Raw genomic sequence first — 16,834 nt, forward strand, 5'->3', positions numbered from 1 at the left:
ACTGCTCTCCCATCCTTTTTTTGACTTTCTTTTGCAGAAGGTGCTGCGTGTGTCCATGGGCAGGAGGAGGCCGACGCTCCTCACCGTGGCATTGGGTGCAAACCCCACGCCTGAGCTGGGTGCTGGGGTGGCAAGGGCTGGGCTGTGGGAGGCCTTGAAAGTCTCTGCCAGCCACCGTCCTCGAGCTCCAGCTGCCATCTGCTGGCCACCTCTGCCTGGACTGGGCATGGCCACCTCAGCAAGGCCACCTCTGCCTGGTCTCATCGGCATGGTCACCTCAGCAGGACCACCTCTGCCTCGTCTCATCAGCGTGGTCACCCCTGCTTGGTCTCATCAGCATGGTCACCTCAGCAGGGCCACCTCTGCCTGGTCACATCTGCCTGGTCTCATCGGCATGGTCACCTCTGCAGGGCCACCTTTGCCTGGTCACTTCTGCCTGGTCTCATCTGCCTGGTCTCAACTGCCTGGCCACCTCTGCCTGGTCTCATTGGTATGGTCACCCCTGCCTGGTCTCATTGGCAGGGCCACACCTGCCTGGTCACCATGGCATGGCCAGCTCTGCCTGGCCACACCTGGGGGTGACATCTGCCTGCCCACACCGGCCCCTGGGCCTCCCCCAGGGAAGGTGCGATACTCGTGGTGACAGCGAGAGCAGAGGACATACGGCCAGCGAGAGGTCCCTTTTTGGAGACACCTTCTGCCAGCCCTTCCCCGTTCCTACTGGAGAACGGAAACCATTGCCTCTGGTGACATCTGCCTTGGGGCTCCAGCTCTTTTAAACTCTCGCCAAAATGCTTTTTCTCCCCAGTTTTATGCAGGTATGAAGGATGCCAGAGGGAGACTGTTTTCTTTTGATGGACACAAGGACTTTTGCTGCCTGCTCCCTGCGTTTGTCTGCCCCACCAGGATGAAGCCAGCTCCTCTTGGGTGGCCCCGTGCCACGTCCAGGTACCAGCCGCCGGTTTCCCTGGTCTTGCCCAAGTCCCCGCTGTCCCCACCAGAGCTTTGCAATGTTTCTCTGGTGGTTTAGCAAACCCTGCCTGCTTTTGGGGGTCCAGGGCTGGGCTTTCCCCCCCACTGCCGGCCAGGAGCTGGGGTGGCTGCGAGCCAAGGGGCTGGCAGTACTGACGTGCCGGAGCGGAGCTTGCGGATGGATTTTTTGGCTGGCCGGGGCCACGGGAGCTCGCTCACCCCCTGGCCGGTGGCCAAATGGCATGGCTGGGTGGCTGCCAGCACTTGCATTAATAGCTGCCAGCTTGCGGTTTGAGGTCACCCGTTCTTTCCAGTCTTTCATTTCCCGCCCCCCCCCCCCCCTTATTTCATGCCTGTAATGACATCGAGCAGGCAGCAGCCCTGCCACCCCTCCCTGCCTGCACTCCTCTTTGCTGGGCAGAGCTCTTTTGCTTCCCTTGGGGCCAGGACAGCATCAGCTCATGGCACCGCATCCCTACTGAGCATCCCCAGATGCCAGGAGGGGACGTGCCAGCATCCCGGGGGACACCTTCACCCCCGCGGGGCTCTCCTCCTCCTCGGGGGACCAGAAACATCCTCCCAGCCACCCCAAGGCCAAAAAAAAACCCCAAGGCCAGCGTGCAGAAGGCTTGTGCCAAGGCACAGCCCCTCGCAAAATAATTTGTAGCTGCCGTCATTCCCTGCCAAGGGCTTTGGGAGGGTTTTTTATTAGCAGCTCGCTATGAATAAATCTCCCTTTTCATAATCGTGCTGGCCAGGGATAAATAGCTCTGGGGAGGTGAGGCTGGGCTCCGGCCGCACGCCCTCCGTCCCTTCGGGGACGGGAACGCCCAGAGCCCCGCTGGGAAAGCGGGAGAGTGGGATGGCGGGAGTCCCTCTCGCTCCCCGAATCCCCAGGGATGACTGGGGCGAGGCATTTGCTCGACGCCTCCTGCGCTGGCTGCTCCTGGGCAGGCGTGGTTAATGCCTGGGGGGGACACGCGTGGGGGGGACACGCGTGGGGAGGGGGTGCTGGAGCGGGGGGGCACCCCCGGGCCGCCAAGGGATGCCTCCGGCGGGGTAGGATCCAGGCAGCTGGAGGAGGAGGAGGAGGAGGAGGGCGGCGGGGCTGGCAGCGGCCGCCCCCGTCCCGCCGCGGCCCGCCCCGCCGCAGCCGCCGGGCACCGGGGCAGGCGGCGGCGCGCATGGAGGCGGCGGCCCCGGCCCCGGGCGGCGGCCCCGGTACCCTGCTGCTCTGCCTGGCCCTCGCCTCCGGTAAGCACGGGGGTCCCCCGCTCCCGGCCCCGTCCTCTCTCTGTCCCAGCCCGGGCTGGTCCCGGTGCTGCCCCTGTCCCAGCCTGCTGCTTCCCGGTCCCACGCCGGTGATCCTCCACCTGCCTCCCGGTCCGATCCCGCTGCTCCCCCGTGCCTGTCCCGGTGCTGCCCCATCCCATCCCGCTGCTCCCCCGGTGCTGATCCCCTGTATCCCCCCCGTCCCACCCCATCCCGATACTGGCCCTGTCCCATCCCAGCGCTCGCCGTGCCCACCCTGCTGTTTCTCCAGTCCCATCCCAGTGACTCCCTGTGTCCCCCTGACAATCCCATCCCGCTCCTTCCCCTGTGTCCAGCCTGGTGTTTACCCAATCCTGGCCCTGTGCTCCCCCACGCTTCCCTGCACCCATCCCATGTGCCCCCAGTTCCCATCCCAGTACTCCCCACCATCCCCTCCCAGTGCTACCCCATGCCTGTGCCGGCTTGGCTCTGAATCCCTTGGGGCCAGGGTGTCCTGGCTGGACCCTGGAGCGGGGCTGGGATGCTTTTCCCACCTGTTGATGGGACACTGCTCATGGATGCCCCGGTATCAGTGTCTTGCCATCCTTGGCAGTGCCAGGGATGCGGGGGGAGCCCGCAAGTGCATGAGCGTCCCCGTGTGAGTTCCTAAGTGCAGGGGAAGTGGGCAAAGCTGCCTGCTCAGGGCTGGCAGGAGATAACCACAGGTAGGGCTGAACATCAGCCGGGCTTGGCAATACCCCCTGGCAGAGCGTGCCAGCCCCGGGCTTTCGGGGGAGCCTTCCCCTCCGCCGGGAGCAGTTTGGGTTTGGCCCTTTGACAGGGCTGGTGACAGCGCTCGGCAAAACCTGCCAAACCTGTGCTGGCAGGGTGAAATCAAGGGTGGCCGATGTGTTTTGGGGCTGGGATGCCCATCAGGCCAGGGAATGCCCTGGGTGGTTGCTCTCCTGCAATTTGGGCTTTCCCAGGGGAGCGTGGGGGGCGTTATGGCAAAGTAATGCGGTGTTTGGGGTGCTTTTCTGGGTTATGTCCAGCTGCTCAGGGAAGGATGCAGCCTTAGAGAGCAGAGCCAGGCTCTCTGTGCATCAAAGACATGAGGTTGCTTTGCACCCACAGCTCTTGGGTGCTGAGGTCTGGGTGTCGGGGAGGCAAACCCCCCGCCCTCCGAGCTGGCGGTGCCGCCGGGCAGTCCTCGCCAAGGGGCTGCCAGCCTGGAGGATGCCAAAGCTCTGCATCTGGTTGCAATAAGGGTGGGGATCTCATCTTGGTGGGGATCTTTCCATGCCGAGCTGCGAACTCGGTCACCGGGGGTGAAGTCAGCCTCCCGCCCTGCGCCGCCGCGTGCCCAAGCCGCCCGCAGCTGGTTCCTAGGGGGAGCAGCCGCCCCGTGGCTCATCCCCTGGCTCCCACCCCACTGCCTGGGCCCAACTGGGTGGTGGGATCCGTCCCTTTCCCACCAAGCTCTTTTGGTGAGGGAGGGGATGCTCGCTGGTGGGGAAGCCCCGGTGGAGGCTCAGCCCCGGCCTCGTTGCAGCTCTGTTACCCAAAGCACGTCGTTAGCGCGGCGGTGGCTATATATAGCCAGGAGGGACGGGTGTACTGGGAACGTCTCTGCCGTGGGACGGGGGGGGACACTGGAGGCTTGCCCAGGCAGCCCCCACCGCTGCTGCCAGGGTGCCGAAGGGCCGGATGGGAAAACTGGGGGACGAGGCTGCCCAAATTCCCCGCTCTCTGGGAGGCCTTGGTATGACTGAGCTGCAAAGTGCACCCACTCGGGATGGAAACACCCCCCACCTTGGCGTGCCACCCTCGGGGGAGCCACCCAGTGCCCTGCCCCATCAGGCAGGACCTGTCCCCGCTCCCCTGGGTGCCACCACAGTGGGGTGAATCCCTGGGGAGGGCCGGGCTGGGAGCAGGGCTGTGCTGAGTCAGTGCTGGTATGCCAGCGATCCGGTTACCACCACCGGGACGTGCCTGGGCTGAGCTGGCCCTCGGCTTCGTCCCTTGGCCACGGCGAGCACAGTCACCCTTTTACCTGCTCGGTTTGTGCCGGGCATCGCATGCCCCCGTACAGCAGTGAGTGATGTTGCAATGGGATTTAGCGCTTGCACGCTGGAAGCAACTGGGCTTCGGTGGGTGCTGAATTGCGGCGCTGCCATCTCCTTGCTCCCACAGCCGGTGTGTTTTTCTGCAGCCCTGAAACCCAGGCTCTTCCAAAAGGGCAGTGCAGCGAGCCGGACCTCCCTGGGGGTCCCTCCCCGCATCCTCCCTGGGCAAAGGGGCTGCTGGCTGCCCATGCCACCCAAAAGCCGCCCCGCTGGCTCCCGGACCCTCATGCTGGGGCGTTGGTGGGTGGAGGAGGCAGGCGGGGACCCGCTTCCCCTTCTCCTCGCCCCTGGGGAAAAGCCGATGCTGCCAGGGAAGGGGGGGCCGTGGGCGCAGCTGCGGAGCCCTTTGCCGGTCCCCTCCCTGCAGCAGGGGCCGGGAGAGCGGCTGCGGTGGGGCGGTGGTGGTGATGCCGGGGCTCTGGCCGGGCTCCCCCTCTCATCCGCCTCCGCTGCGTTTCAGGCTTGGCGTTTTTCCGTTGTGTGGGTGCCGATGCCAACGTCACCGCCGGCCACGGCACGGAGGGGCTCGCTTGCGGCGTGGCCGAGAGCTGCACGGGTAAGGCAGGGAGGAGGATGCTCGGGGAAGTCGGTGGAGTTGGACGGGAGCTGGGTGGTGCGGGGGACAGGGCCGGGATGGAGGACGGGCAGGGTGTTTTGTCTAACGTAGCCATGTGGCATCCAGCGAGCTGGGAAGCGGCCAGGGCTGGCACGCCACGGCCAAGGACACATGTGCCGGTGGCTCTTTGCAGCTGGCCAGGCTCGGACCTGCCGTGGGGATGGACCAGCCTCGGGATGCTGTGGCCTCCGGGCAGAACCGTAACCCCCGCGGGGGGATTTCTTTGTCCTTGTCACCCCCAGGGAACGTGACGCAGCTGAGGCGGCAGGGTCACTTCTCCAGGTGCCCGGAGGAGTACAAGCACTACTGCATCAAAGGGAGATGCCGCTTCCTCGTGGCCGAGAAGGCGCCGGCTTGCGTGTAAGTCACCGCTGGTGGGGACGCGGCAGCACCTGCCCGTCCTCCCCGGGCGCGCGGGAGGAGCGGGGCACGGGCACCGTGGCGGTTTTTTGGACCCCTCCCCTGTGCCGCGGGGCAGGTGCGAGCGAGGCTACACGGGGTCTCGCTGCGAGAAGGTGGACATCTTCTACCTGCGAGGCGACCGGGGCCAGATCGTGATCATCTCCTTGATCGCCGCCATCGTCACCCTCATCATCCTCATCGTCTGCGCCTGCCTCTGCAGCCAGTACGTGGCGGGGGGACGGGGCGGGAAGGGAAGGGGCAGCCCCGGATTGGGAGGGAATCCTGCCCAGTTCCGCCGGCTCGGGGCAGGTTGAATTTGGGCTGGCCTGTTCAGGTGGGAGACGGCCTCTGAGGGTGCTGGGAGGCGCACGGGGCACGGCTTCGGAGCGGGAAACCACGTGCGATCCCACCCAGGTGAAAGTGGAGGGAGGAAGAGCAGCACGGCTGCGACGCCTCATTCTGCTTTCTTGTTTTGTTTTGTTTTAATTATTACCCCCCCCCCCAAGCCACTGTCGGAAGCAGCGTAGGAAGAGAAAGGCAGAAGAGATGGAGACGTTAAATAAGAATTTGCCTTCCAAAAGCGAGGACGTGCTGGAGACAGGCATCGCGTGAAGGTGTGAGGGGCCGGGGGGGGGCGGCCGAGCCCGGGGTGACGGGAGACCCCCCCCCCCGGGGATGGTGGCTGAGGCCGAAGACGTCCCCTCTCCCCGCAGGAGCTCCAGGTACCTGCAGGCGGGTCCCGGACGGCGGCACCGGCTGGCTCGATGGGCGAGGGCTAAAATTTACAGCGGCTTGAATAAAGGGGTGACGGAACGGTGTCCACGTCTCCTTACGGGCCCCTCTCGCCGTCACCCCCCCACCAGCGGGGGGTCAGGCCCAGCCCTGCTGCTGCGCTCCCCAAATTCCGCGCCCCCACCAGCGACATTTTCCCGCCAATTTGCCTCCCTCCGAGATGGGGGGGCCCGGCCGCGGGGGGGGGGGGGCGGGGGGGAGAAGCCCCCACCGGTACCGGTACCGGGTGGAGGGGGGGGCTGCGGTGCCGCCTCGCGTCCGCCAGAGGGCGCCGCCGTGCGGAGCAGGTGCGCGGCGGCCCCGGAGGCTTCAAAACCCCCGCGCGGCCGCCAGGGGGCGCCGCAGTTCCGGCACCGCCGCCGGGCAGCGCGAGGCGGCGGCGGCAGCGGGGTCCCGGCTCCGCTCCCGGCTCCCGCGGTCCCGGGCGGCTTCGCAGCCTCGGGATGGGGCCGGGTAACGGAAACCGGGGGGAAACGGGGGCAAACCGGGGCGAAACTGGGCGGAGCGGGGCCGTTCCCTCCCTTCTGCCCCCCCCGCTGCCGGGCTCCGGGGCGGGGGCCCCGGCCGCTGCCCGGTAGGGGCTGCCTGAAGCTCCGCTCCGCGCCCGGCCCGCGGGCAGCTGCCGGGGAAGGAGAGCGCCGGTGCCGCCTCTGCCGGAGCCGGGGGACGAGCGAGGAGCGGGGCCCGAGGCCCCCGCGGGGAGGCCGTGCCCGGTGAGGTGAGTGCCCCGGGGCGGTGGCCGAGCGGGGCGGAGCGGGGCGCTGGGCTCCCGGGGCCGGCGGGGCGGCCGGGGCACGGGGAGGGCGGGGGCCGCTGCCCGAAGCCCCGGCTCCGGGCCGGGCAGAGCCGCCCGTGCCCGGGGGCCGCGGGGCAGCAGCGCCGGGGCTCGCTGGGCCGGGCCCTGCCGTGCCGCCGGCAGCCCCGGCTGCCCCACGGCTCTCCCCAGGCAGGGACCGACGGACACGGACGGGCGCGGACGGAGGAGCCCCGGCCCGGAGCCGCCGCGGGTGCGGGGCCCCGGTAGAAGCCGCCTCCAGGTCGGTCGCTTGGGCCCCCGGGTGTTTGGGCCCCGCTCCGCTCCCGGGTCCCGTTTGCTCGGGCCCCTCTGCTCCTGCTCCTGCTCCAGCTCCGCTGGCGGCTTCACCTTGGCCCCGGCTCCTTTTGCCGCTGCCCCCCCGCCTGCGGGCCCAGCCCGCGTCAGCCCCGCTTCAGCCGGGGCTCCCGTCTGTTTCTGCGCCGCTTTCTCTGCTCTGGTTTCAGGCCCAGCTCACGCACGGCTCCCGTTGGGCTTTGCCTCCAGGTCCAGCTCAAGGACGGACGGCTCCAGTCTCTTTCTGCTCTGCTTTCGGCTCCAGCTCGTGGTCGGCTCCAGCTCGTTCCTGCTCCCAGCTCGTTCCAGATTCCAGTTGGTTTCAGCTCCTCCGGCCCCAGCTTCTCCATTCCAGCTTGTGCTTGGTAAAACGATCTTGGCTCTGGGCAAGACGCTGCTGCGACTGCGCGGCTCCAGCTCGGCTCCAGGTCAGTTGTTTGGGGTCCAGCTCGGTTTGGGCTCCTGTTTGCTTTGGTTTGGTTGGTTTGTTGGTTGGGGCTCCCCTTTGTGTCAGGCCCGGCTCCAGTTCAGTTTTGGCTCCAGCTCATGGACGGCTCCAGCCTATCTGCAGCTTCAGGTTGGCCGTTTCTGCTCCAGTTTGTTTTCAGCTCCAGTTCCTCTGCGGCTCCAGCTCATTTGCACCTTTCCGTCATTTCAGGGCCAGCTCACGCACGGCTCCCGTTCAGTTTTGGCTCCTGTTTATTTCTGTACAGGTTTCAGGTCCAGCTCCTTTGCAGCTCCATTTCATTGCCACTCCAGCACATGGACGGCTCTGGACAGTTTCAGCTCCAGTTCGTTTCAGGCTGGAGCTGTCCGTGAGCTGGACCTGTTTGCAGCTTCAGGTTGCTCGTTTCTGCCCCAGTTCATCTGCGCCTTCAGGTCCAGCTCACGGATGGCTCCAGTTCATTTGTGGTTCCTGTTTGTTTCTGTACCAGTTTGTTTCTGCTCTGGTTCCAGGTCCAGCTTGTGGACGGCTCCAGCTCATTTGTGGATCCAGTTCATGGATGGCTCTGGGAAGTTTCAGCTCCAGTTCAGCTGTGGTTCCGGCTCAAGGACGGCTCCAGCTCGTTCCAGACTCCAGTTGGGTTTCATCTCCTCTGGCTTATTTGCGGCTCCTGTCCCAGTCCAGTCTCATCTCCAGTTGGTTTTGGGCTCCAGTTCCAGTTGGTTCCAGCACCAGCTCCTCTCCAGCCCCTTGGGGCTTGTGCTTGTTAATGCGATCTTGGCTTTGGACCAGGTCGTAAATCAATCACTGTCAGCACTTGCATATGGATAATAAATGTCATAACTGTACGCCCAGTGTCTGGTTGTTGGTCAGTCCCCGCGCCGGGGGTGTGAAAAGCGCTTTTCGCCCCAGAGACTATCTCAGACGTTTAATTCGGCCTGGTGCATGCCAGCCTCCCGCGCTTCGGGGACCACCGCGACCGGACCCCCGCCTCCGGCAGGGGCCCACGCACCGCGACCGGACCCCCACCTCCGGTGGGGGCCCACGCACCCTGCCCGCCCCCCAGCGCCCGCCCGCCTCCCCCCCAGCCCCGGCCCCAGCCCCAGCCCCGGGTTTGGCCCCAGAAACAGCCGACGGGGGCTGCGTTTCTGGGCCCAAACCCCCAGGCCTCTGCCCCAGCCCCGCGCAGGCAGCACCGGGGCTCCCCCCCGGCCCCCAGACCCCCGGCTCCGCAGCCCCGCGCCCCCAGCCCCGCGTGTGGTGTCAGGGAGCCCGGCAGCCCCGGCGGGCTCGGGCCGTGCTTGGGAACTGGCCGGGGGGACCCGCGGGCGGGCCCGCCCCCGGGGGGCCGCGTCTGCATCGGGCGACCACGACGACGACGACGACGACGGGGGGGGCGCCGGGCTCCGGCCCTCCGGGCTTTATTCCCCGGCGCCCCGACAAACGCGGCTGCTCCGCGGAGCCGCCGCCAGCGCGGCCGCCGCCGCCGCCCCGAGAAACCCCGGCCCCGAGAAACCCCGCTCCCCCGACGCCCCTTCCCCGCTGCTCGGCCGCGGCTCCGCCGCTCCCGGCCCCGGCCTCACGGGCCCCGGCTCCCGCGGCCCCGGCCGGGCCCTGCGGCTCCCGCGGGCCGAGCCCCCCGCGCCTCACCTGGCCCCGCCGGGGGAGCCCGGCCCGGCCGCTGCCGCCCCGGGGCCGCGGGCGGCGCCACCGGGGGGGAACGAGAAAAGGGGGCGCGCGGCCGCCGCCGGGGCTCAAATCTGCTCGGCCCCGCCCCGCGCACGCGCCCCGGCCACCGCCCGCCCCCGCACCTGGCACGGGCCACGCCCCGCGCACGCGCCCCGGGCACCGCCCGCCGCGCCCCTGGGCCTAGCCCCGCCCCCTCGTTACAGACCACGCCCCCTCGTCCGCCGCACCTGGGCCCAGCCCCGCCCCCTCGTTACAGACCACGCCCCCTCGTCCGCCGCACCTGGCACAGGCCCCGCCCCGCGCACGCGCGCTCAGGCCCCGCCCCGCGCACGCGCCTACTCCGCCGCCGCCAGACGGGCGCCGGCACCGACCGCGGCGGACGCCGGTAGCGGGGCGGGGGCGCCGGGCGGGGCCCCTCGCTCGGGACGCGAGGACGGGGACGGAGCCGGGCGCGGCGCGGGGGCTTCTCCGGGCCGGTGTGGAGCCGAGCCCGGGGCCGGTGAGGCCGGGACCGGGCCTGGGCCTCGCGGGTGCGCGGAGCCGGGGCCCTGCCGCTGCCCCTGGCCGCTGCCCACCTCTCCGCGGACGGGCGGGCGCGGTGCGGGGCCCGGGGCCGGAGGACCGCGGCAGCGCCTTGGGCCCGGCCTCTCCCGAGCCCCCGGAGCCCCGAGCCCGGCCCCACGGGCCCCGTCCCGGCGCCGGGGCGGGAGGAGCCGCGCTCCGGGGCCGGGAGCTGCCCCGGGCCGGCAGCGGACACCGGCGGCCCAAGTCCCGCCTTCCCGCCCCGCTCTCGCCGGGGCTCTGCCGGGGGCACGGAGGAGGCGCCGGCGGCTCCGCGCAGAGCCCGAACGGAGGCCGGGAACCGCCGGGGCTCGCCCGGCACCGGCTGCCCGGGCACGGCCGCACCGGGCGCCCGAGCCCCTCAGCGCCGGCCGGGAGCGGCCCGGGGAGGGCAAGGGGCGGCGCGGCTCCCCAAGCGGCGGCGCCGGCTCCAGCCCCCGACACGGGGACGGATCCTAGCCCCGGGCCGGGCCCCAAAGCCCCCGCGCCGGCTCTGAGCCCAGCAACGCCGGGCTTGGGCTCTGCTTCCCAAGCACCAAAACACCGGGCTTGGGCTCTGGGCCTGGGCCCCGAACCCGGCCCCAGGAGCCGGCTTCCCAGCCCCAAAACGCACCACGGACTGAGTGCCTGGGCCCCAAAACGCAGGACTTGGTCTCGTTTCTCAACACCTTCAAGGACGGCCCCGCGGAGCCTGCTTTCACGCTCCACAAACGCAGGACTTGGTCTCAAACCCCAAAGGGCCTGAGTGAGGCTGCTCTGAAGCCCCACAAGCACAAGACTCTGCTTTTAGGCCCCCCCCAATGGCCACATGAGCCTGGTGCTGAGCCCCCCCAGTGGCCACAGGAGCCTGGTGCTGAGCCCCAAAGGCAGGGCTGGGTCTCTGGGAGAAGGTGCCCAGCTCACCTCACCCCAGCCGCCTGCTCCTCACCCCCAAACCCCACCGCTGCCTCTCTCTTTTCCCAAAGTCAAGGGATTCAGGGTTGTGCCCCCCCCAAGGCTGCGTCCAAGCCTGGAAAACACAGGACTTGGGCTCACTTTCAGGCCCCGGGACCCCGGTTCCAAGTCTGGAAAACACAGGACTTAGACTCCGTTTCAGGCCCCGGTTCCCTGTGAGCCAGGGTTGTGCCCCCCCACGGCTGTGTCCAAGCCTGGAAAACACAGGACTTGGGCTCCCGGAGCCTGAAACTGAGCCTGGTTCCAAGTCTGAAAACACAGGACTTGGTCTCAGTTCTGGGCCCCATGAGCCTGGTTCCAAGCCTGGGAAACGCAGGACTTGGTCTCCGTTTCAAGCCCTGGGCCCCCAGTTCCATGTCTGGAAAATGCAGGACTTGGACTCTGTTTCAGGCCCCGGTTCCCTGTGAGCCAGGGTTGTGTCCCCCCCAAGCCTGGGAAACGCAGGACTTTTAGGCTCCCACAGCCTGAAATTGAGACTGGTTCCATGTCTGGAAAACGCAGGACTTCTGGTCTCAGCTTCAGGCCCCGGGACCCCGTTTCCAAGCCTGGGAAACGCAGGACTTGGTCTCCGTTTCAGGCCCCGGTTCCCCGCCCTCAGGACACTCGACTCAGTCTCTCTTTCTGAGCCCCCACCGCAGGACTCGCTCTCCATTGCCAACCCCCAAACCCACCCACCCCCCCGGTTGCCAGGCCGGCAAATGCAGGGCTCGGGCTCTGCTTTCGAGCCCCGACGCCGCGGGACCGGGTGTCTGGTGCGGAGCCGCTCGAGGAGCTCGCAAGTCCCAAACCGCAGGGCTCGGCCTCCCTCTCCGAGCCCTCAGCGCCCGGACTGCGGGGCTTCGAGCCCTTGTGCCCGGCTCTCACCACACGACTCGGTCCCTCAGCCCCGGCTGAGCCCGGCTCCGAGCTGCCCGGGCCCCGGCTCCGCACCCCCAGCAGCCCCTTCCCCTTCGCAGCCCCGAGATCGCTCCCCACCGGCCCGGCTCCCGCTGCGGGGAAACCCACGAGCGGGCCCGGTTCCGAGACCCAGACCCGGCCCCGAGCCGGGGGCCGCCTCCCCGGGCCCCGCCGCCGAGCCCCGCGTGTGGTGTCAGGGAGCCCGGCAGCCCCGGCGGGCTCGGGCCGTGCTTGGGAACTGGCCGGGGGGACCCGCGGGCGGGCCCGGCCCCGGGGGGCCGCGTCTCGATCGGGCGACCACGACGACGACGACGGGGGGCGCCGGGCTCCGGCCCTCCGGGCTTTATTCCCCGGCGCCCCGACAAACGCGGCTGCTCCTCGTCTCGTCCCCGCCGGGGTCCCGCGGCTCCGGGCTGCAGCAGCCCCGCTCGCCCCCACGCCCCGGCTCCCCCCGCTCCTCGGCCTTCTTCCCGGCCCGGTCGACCCCCCTCCTTCCTCACCTGGGGCGGGCGGACACCGCCCCGCGGCTCCGAGCACCTGGGGCTCCCGGCGCAGGGCCGGGCCGGACGCCCCCAGTCCGCGGGGCCGCCGCTGCCCGCGCCCGGGGACCCGGCGCCTCCCGCCCCGGTACGGAGGAAAGCGGCGGGAGGGGAAAATGGCGGCCACCAGGGGCCAAAACGCCGCAGGCCCCGCCCCGCGCACGCGCCCTGGGGCCCCGCCCCACCCGGGGGCGGAGTCTCTGCGGGGGGCGGCCCCTGCCGGGGGCGTGGTCATGGGGCGTGGCGGCCCATGGGCCGCGGGGTCCTAGCGCCCGGCCGCCCGCCCGCCCAGCCGTCGGTAGCCCCGGGCAAACCCCGGCTGCCTTCGGACCGCGGCGGGGTGGGAAGAGCCGCCCACGCGTGACCCCCGCGCCCAGGGGAGAGCGCAGGGCCGAGTCCCACGCCCCCAAGCCCCCGCGGCCCTTCCCCCGGCCCAGCGCAGGCGCACTCCTCCCGCCGCCACCCAGCAGCGCCGTCATGGCGGAGAAGGTGCAGAAGAGGTGAGTGCCGGTCCCCCCCGTAACGATCCCCCCCATCCCCTTCCCCTCACCGACCCCGCTCCCTTCCCGCAGCGTGAAGATCGCGCCGGGGGCCGTGGTGTGCGTGGAGAGCGAGATCCGCGGGGACGTGACCATCGGTAAGGTCCCGTCGTCGTGTCCCCGACCCCGTCCCCACCCCCGGTCTCCGCCGTCCTGGGCGTCGGGGCCGGCGGTGGGGTGAAGGCGGGTTGTTCCTCGGCAGGGCCCCGGACGGTGATCCATCCCAAAGCCAGGATCATCGCCGAAGCGGGACCCATCGTCATCGGGGAAGGCAACCTGATCGAAGAGCAGGCCCTCATCATCAATGGGTCAGCGCCGAGGCGGGCGGTGGGCACGGGGCTCCCGGGGCGGGTGGGGGGTCATTCCCCAGCCCAGCACCTCATTTTAGGGCACCCAACACCCCGAACCCTCCCGGCACGGCTTGGCTGATGAACAGCGTCCCTCACAGCCAGGTCGGATGGGGAGGGGGCTGGTTTGGGGTTCCCGGGATGGGGTTCGCAGAGGCTCGGTGTTCTGTGAGATATCGCGACGCAGATCCCCTATCAGTCTTGTCAAACGTCACCTTGTGCTTGGAGCTCTTTAAGAAGCAAGGCGTTGCCTTAAAAACCTCCAGAGGGGTAGAATTTAAAAAAAAAACACCCAAACTTTCTACTTTTATGTAGCATGTGGCACTGTGGCTAGGTAAAAAGTCTTCCCCCTGCGCATCCCTCTCCATCCGACAGAGGAAAAGGATCCTAATCCTGAGAACGAGAGACTCCGCGCCATAGCAAGCGGCCTCAAAACCCTGACGATGTGGCTGGGTCGGATGGGATGGACGTGACTTCAGCCTCTCGCCGTCAAACAGGACGCTATCTTCGTTATCTCAAAACTGGAAATAGATTCTTTCGTCTTGCAGGTATCCGGAAAATATTACGCCAGAGAGCGAGGAGGTGGAGCCCAAACCAATGGTCATCGGCACCAACAATGTTTTTGAAGTCGGGTGTTGTATCCTCGCTGCGCGGTCAGACAGACAGACAGACAGACAGCCCGGGACACCAGACAGACAGGCTGGTGCACCGCGCTTTCGGGTCGGTACAAGGGGAGGCGTGTGGGGGCTCTTGGCGGAGTGTAAACAGCCCGGGGCGGTGGTTTGAAAACGCCACCGGGGTTTTACCTTTTGAAATAAAAGCAAAACGTTGTGCGGTTTTCTTTAACACGGACCCGCAGATTCCCAAGCAATGAAGGTGGGAGATAACAACGTCATCGAATCTAAAGGTGAGTCTCGGCTTCTCGTCTTGGCCCACGTGAGATTTTGCTCTCGTAGACGCTGGGAGCAGCAGAGGATTACGTGGCGGTGTCGTGCTGTAGCTGAGACCAAACCACAGCTTGTCACAAAGCTGTGATTTTCACACAAAACCCGCCTCTCACGGGGATTCCTCGCTCTCTCTGGCAGCATTTGTCGGCAGGAACGTGATCCTGACCAGCGGCTGCATCATCGGGGCCTGCTGCAACGTCAACACCTACGAGGTGATCCCCGAAAACACCGTCATCTACGGGGCCGACTGCCTCCGCCGCGTCCAGACCGAGCGGCCGCAGGTGGGTGCGACGCGGGGGTGAGGCGCCGTCACCCTCCCGTCCTCCGTGGGCTGCCCGCACCATGGCGGCGGGGCCGCCGCCTGACCTCCCCTCCCGCCGTTTCCAGCCCCAGACACTGCAGCTGGATTTCCTGATGAAGATCTTGCCAAACTACCATCACCTAAAGAAAACCACGAAGGCCGCGTCCACTCCTGTCAAGAGCTGAGCGCCTTCTGCCGCCGGCGGGGTTTGGTCTGCTCCTGCGAAGCAGTACACGGCCCCGGGAAGCGGCCGGTCTCCGCGTCCCTCATCCCATCTTTTTTTTTTTTTTAAAAAAAAAAAAACAAAAAAACAAAAAATCTTGCATATTCATGTTCTTTATTTATATTCCGCCCAGCATCTCGGACCGGCCGCGGATCTGTTGTCTCTCGCGCGCTAACGATTGTACGTTGCTTTGTTTTGGGGAATAAAATGACACCCGCTCTTCCGTCGAGGGGGGGCGGTGGTCCTTTCTGCGTCAGGCGTGCTGTACCCCATCATCCAAGTGCTGACATCACCGCCTGTCCCTCCCCGGTGGCCTGATGGCCCTGCGGCCATTCCTTGGGGACACGGCCCCGCGTCCCTGCGGCCGCCTCCCCGCTCCATCCCCGGCTTGGCGGCAGAGGGAGATGGGCCCACACCGGGGAAGAGCCGGGCTCCTCGGAGGGAGGGGTGTCCCGGCCCCACACCCCTGAATCCACATGGATCGTGGGGTGGGAAAGGCTGCAAGGCCGGCGTCCCCCTCTCTCCTTGGCCCAGCTTCCCTCCCAGAGGGTTTTGGAGCGGAGCTGAAGCTCCTCCGCTCAGCAGCCGAGCTTCAGACGCGGCCACGCTTCCCAGCCGGCCCCCGAAATTCCCCAGGGATGTTGTTCCCAACTTCCCCTTCTATCCTTGTGCAGCGCAGCCTGACGTTTCGTCTCAGCGCAGAATGAAATTGATGCTGGAGCAGAAATTCCTGTAGGAAAAAGAGGAGCAACCGCCCGCGGAGGAACCCCGAGTACCAGCTGGGCTGCAGGACACGGGGTTTTGGTTTGGGATGAGGGGTTTCAGGTGGGACAGGCCAAGGCACAAAAGCGGCACAGCGCCCGCCGGAGCCGATCGGATTTTCTCCCTGAGTTCAGTTGCAGGAATACCAAAAAATAAAAACCCACCGATTTTTTTGGCTTTGCGATTCCAACCCAGGGTCCAGCAGAGCTGGGAAACTGCAGCTCTTCCCCAAAGCCCAGTCCAAATAAGGGCTGGGAATATTGTCCCGGCCGCCGCCGCCGCCTCTCCAGCCCACCCAAGCAGCCCCAGCCAAAGCTTTTTGTGGAGATGCCCGTGGAGAGGGAAAACAATGGGAGATGAAACACATCTCTGAAAGATAAGACAATCTTTTGCTGGGAATTGACCCCAAAAAGCAAGAGGCTCCAGCAGATTTGGGTAACTAGATCGGTCCCCGCACTTTAGGTTCCCTCTCAGGGCCACCTGCCCTCGTAGCCAAATGCTTCCCACTCTCCCAAATCCAGCTGGCACGGCTCGTTTCCATCTCCCTCCCGGCACAAGAGGTTCTGCTCTGTAAATCGCCGCTGCGGGGAGGCTGGAAACCCTCCGCTCTAAGTCGGCGGCAGGGCTGAGTCCGTCCGGGCAGCGGGCAGGACACGCAGGCAGCTGCCCGCAGGTCTGTTTTGGCCACCGAGCCGCAGAAAGGCGAGCCGTGACCTCAAACGCCCGTTCGGTCCAAGCCCACTGCCATCAGCAGGATGTCCTCGGCGTCACCTCTGGTCCCCGCGTATTGTGTGCGGGCAGCATCTGCTCTGGACATGGCTGCTGGTCAAACGCTTTTCACCCCGAGGGTCTCCATCACGCTGCTCCGGAGCCGAGCGCAGCCCTGCGGGACCGGAGCCCCATCCGCGGGGATGTGGCAGGGCTGGGGTCAACCCAAAACCGAGATATGAAATGAAGTGAGCGAGGTGCAAGGTCCAACGCAGGCCCGCCTAAAGCCCAGCCTAAGCAGGGAGCAGGGTGGGAGCCTAAATGCAGCCCCGGGGCCAGGCGGGGAGGGGGCGTGGGCGGCGGAGCCCCCAGGTGGGGCTGGTTGGGGGGATGAGCCCCACCGGCCCCTGGGCCTGCCCGGGGTGAGGGCAGAGGGCCGGGCAGGGCCGGCATGCCGCAGTGGGGACCCCTGCTCTAATGTCACCTCCCTCCCACCGCCGCCAGCCCTGTCCCTGCATCCCCGCTCCCGTGCCCTGCGTCCCCAGTGCCGTCCCCTCCTCTGCCCCGCAGCCCTGCTGCAGCCATGTCCCTGGGACTGTGTCCCCTGTCCCCAGCCGTGTGTCCCATGTCCCCAGGACTGTGTCCCATCTCCCCAGCCTTCTCCTGTGTCCCC

General features: G+C 67.5%; 2 protein-coding genes across 2 annotated transcripts; both read left to right on the forward strand.

The window, feature by feature from the left end:
* Window positions 1-2,120: 2,120 nt before the first annotated feature.
* BTC (betacellulin) lies at window positions 2,121-8,542 on the forward strand. Its single transcript, XM_087736659.1, has 9 exons — window positions 2,121-2,226; window positions 4,810-4,905; window positions 5,208-5,325; window positions 5,444-5,590; window positions 5,874-5,981; window positions 6,081-6,877; window positions 7,106-7,196; window positions 7,460-7,677; window positions 8,207-8,542. The coding sequence occupies exons 1-5, from the start codon at window positions 2,157-2,159 to the stop codon at window positions 5,977-5,979; spliced, it is 537 nt and encodes a 178-aa protein (XP_087592785.1). The 5' UTR covers window positions 2,121-2,156; the 3' UTR covers window positions 5,980-5,981; window positions 6,081-6,877; window positions 7,106-7,196; window positions 7,460-7,677; window positions 8,207-8,542.
* Window positions 8,543-12,551: 4,009 nt separating this feature from the next.
* Window positions 12,552-14,949, forward strand: DCTN6 (dynactin subunit 6). The gene is made up of 7 exons (XM_087737988.1): window positions 12,552-12,834; window positions 12,907-12,971; window positions 13,076-13,181; window positions 13,769-13,857; window positions 14,080-14,127; window positions 14,306-14,448; window positions 14,555-14,949. The coding sequence occupies exons 1-7, from the start codon at window positions 12,812-12,814 to the stop codon at window positions 14,651-14,653; spliced, it is 573 nt and encodes a 190-aa protein (XP_087594114.1). The 5' UTR covers window positions 12,552-12,811; the 3' UTR covers window positions 14,654-14,949.
* Window positions 14,950-16,834: the final 1,885 nt, after the last annotated feature.

The sequence above is a fragment of the Nipponia nippon genome, unplaced genomic scaffold (assembly GCF_047370975.1).
Source record: "Nipponia nippon isolate SJK-2023a ecotype South Korea unplaced genomic scaffold, ASM4737097v1 scaffold_6, whole genome shotgun sequence".
NCBI lineage: Eukaryota > Metazoa > Chordata > Aves > Pelecaniformes > Threskiornithidae > Nipponia > Nipponia nippon.

Excerpts from the sequence above, each read along its gene's own strand:
- BTC (XM_087736659.1), top strand. The coding sequence starts at position 2,157 with ATGGAGGCGGCGGCCCCGGCCCCGGGCGGCGGCCCCGGTACCCTGCTG. Across the intron at positions 5,326-5,443 it reads GAGAAGGCGCCGGCTTGCGT|GTGCGAGCGAGGCTACACGG; the intron begins GTAAGTCACCGC and ends GCCGCGGGGCAG. Across the intron at positions 5,591-5,873 it reads TGCGCCTGCCTCTGCAGCCA|CCACTGTCGGAAGCAGCGTA; the intron begins GTACGTGGCGGG and ends CCCCCCCCCAAG.
- DCTN6 (XM_087737988.1), top strand. The coding sequence starts at position 12,812 with ATGGCGGAGAAGGTGCAGAAGAG. Across the intron at positions 12,972-13,075 it reads CCGCGGGGACGTGACCATCG|GGCCCCGGACGGTGATCCAT; the intron begins GTAAGGTCCCGT and ends GTTCCTCGGCAG. Across the intron at positions 13,858-14,079 it reads TGTTTTTGAAGTCGGGTGTT|ATTCCCAAGCAATGAAGGTG; the intron begins GTATCCTCGCTG and ends ACGGACCCGCAG.